The sequence below is a fragment of the Eimeria mitis genome, genomic scaffold (assembly GCF_000499745.2).
Source record: "Eimeria mitis Houghton genomic scaffold, Emh_scaff1995, whole genome shotgun sequence".
Classification (NCBI taxonomy): Eukaryota; Apicomplexa; class Conoidasida; order Eucoccidiorida; family Eimeriidae; genus Eimeria; species Eimeria mitis.
Window position 1 is genome coordinate 1 of NW_013570318.1, and position 779 is coordinate 779.

General features: G+C 61.7%; 1 protein-coding gene across 1 annotated transcript in view; it reads right to left on the bottom strand.

Moving 5' to 3' along the window:
- Positions 1-107: 107 nt before the first annotated feature.
- EMH_0047060 (uncharacterized protein) overlaps positions 108-779 on the bottom strand; it is a gene marked incomplete at both ends in the record, with an annotated part of 9,109 nt that continues 8,437 nt past the window's right edge. The window contains one exon of the mRNA XM_013496237.1: positions 108-509. Coding sequence (XP_013351691.1) covers positions 108-509 — 402 coding nt within the window. The remainder of the gene's footprint in view (positions 510-779) is intronic.

Genomic DNA, 779 nt, shown 5'->3' on the forward strand with positions numbered 1-779 from the left:
TGCTGCTGCTGCTGCTCCTGCTGCGGTTGTTGCTGCTGCTGCTGCGAGGCCCAATGGAGTGCATGCCCGCGTCGAGCTGCGGTGTGCAGCCACCACAAACAATTCCACTATATTGCTGCTGCTGCTGCTGCTGCTGCTGCTGCTGCTGCTGTTGCTGCTGGAGCAGCTGCTGCTGATGCAGCTGGTGCCGTTGCTGCTGCTGCTGCTGCTTCCACAGTTGCTGCTGCGAGAGCAGCAGCTGTTGCTGCTGTAGCTGCAGCTGCTGTTGCCGTTGCTGCTGCTGCTGCTGCTGCTGCTGCTGCTGCTGCAGCAATTCTGCGCGTCGATGGCGGGGTGTAACGAGAGCTGTCAGCAGCAGCAGCTTCTGCTGCAGCTGGGGGCTCCAAGCAAATCCTCTTGTCTGCTGCCTCATCTGTCTCCCTTCTGCTGCTGCTGCTGCTGCTGCTGTTGTTGTCGCTGCTGTCGCTGCTGTTGCTGCTGCTGCTGCTGCTGCTGTCAGCGACGAGGATCTACACCGTATGGGGCCGTTCCCCCCATATATGCCCGCTGCTGCTGCTGCTGCTGCAGGTGCTGCGGTTGCTGCTGCCGCTAGAGGTGCAGCAGCAGCAGCTGGTGCTAATGCTGCTGCCGATTCTCTTGCTGCACCAGCAGCAGCAGCAGCAGCAGCAGCAGCAGCAGCAGCAGCGGGCCGACGGCTATCCCGCAGTAGCCGCGGAGAAGCGATGCATGCTGCAGAAGCAGCAGATGGAGGACAGCAACTTGCTGCTGCTGCTGTTGCT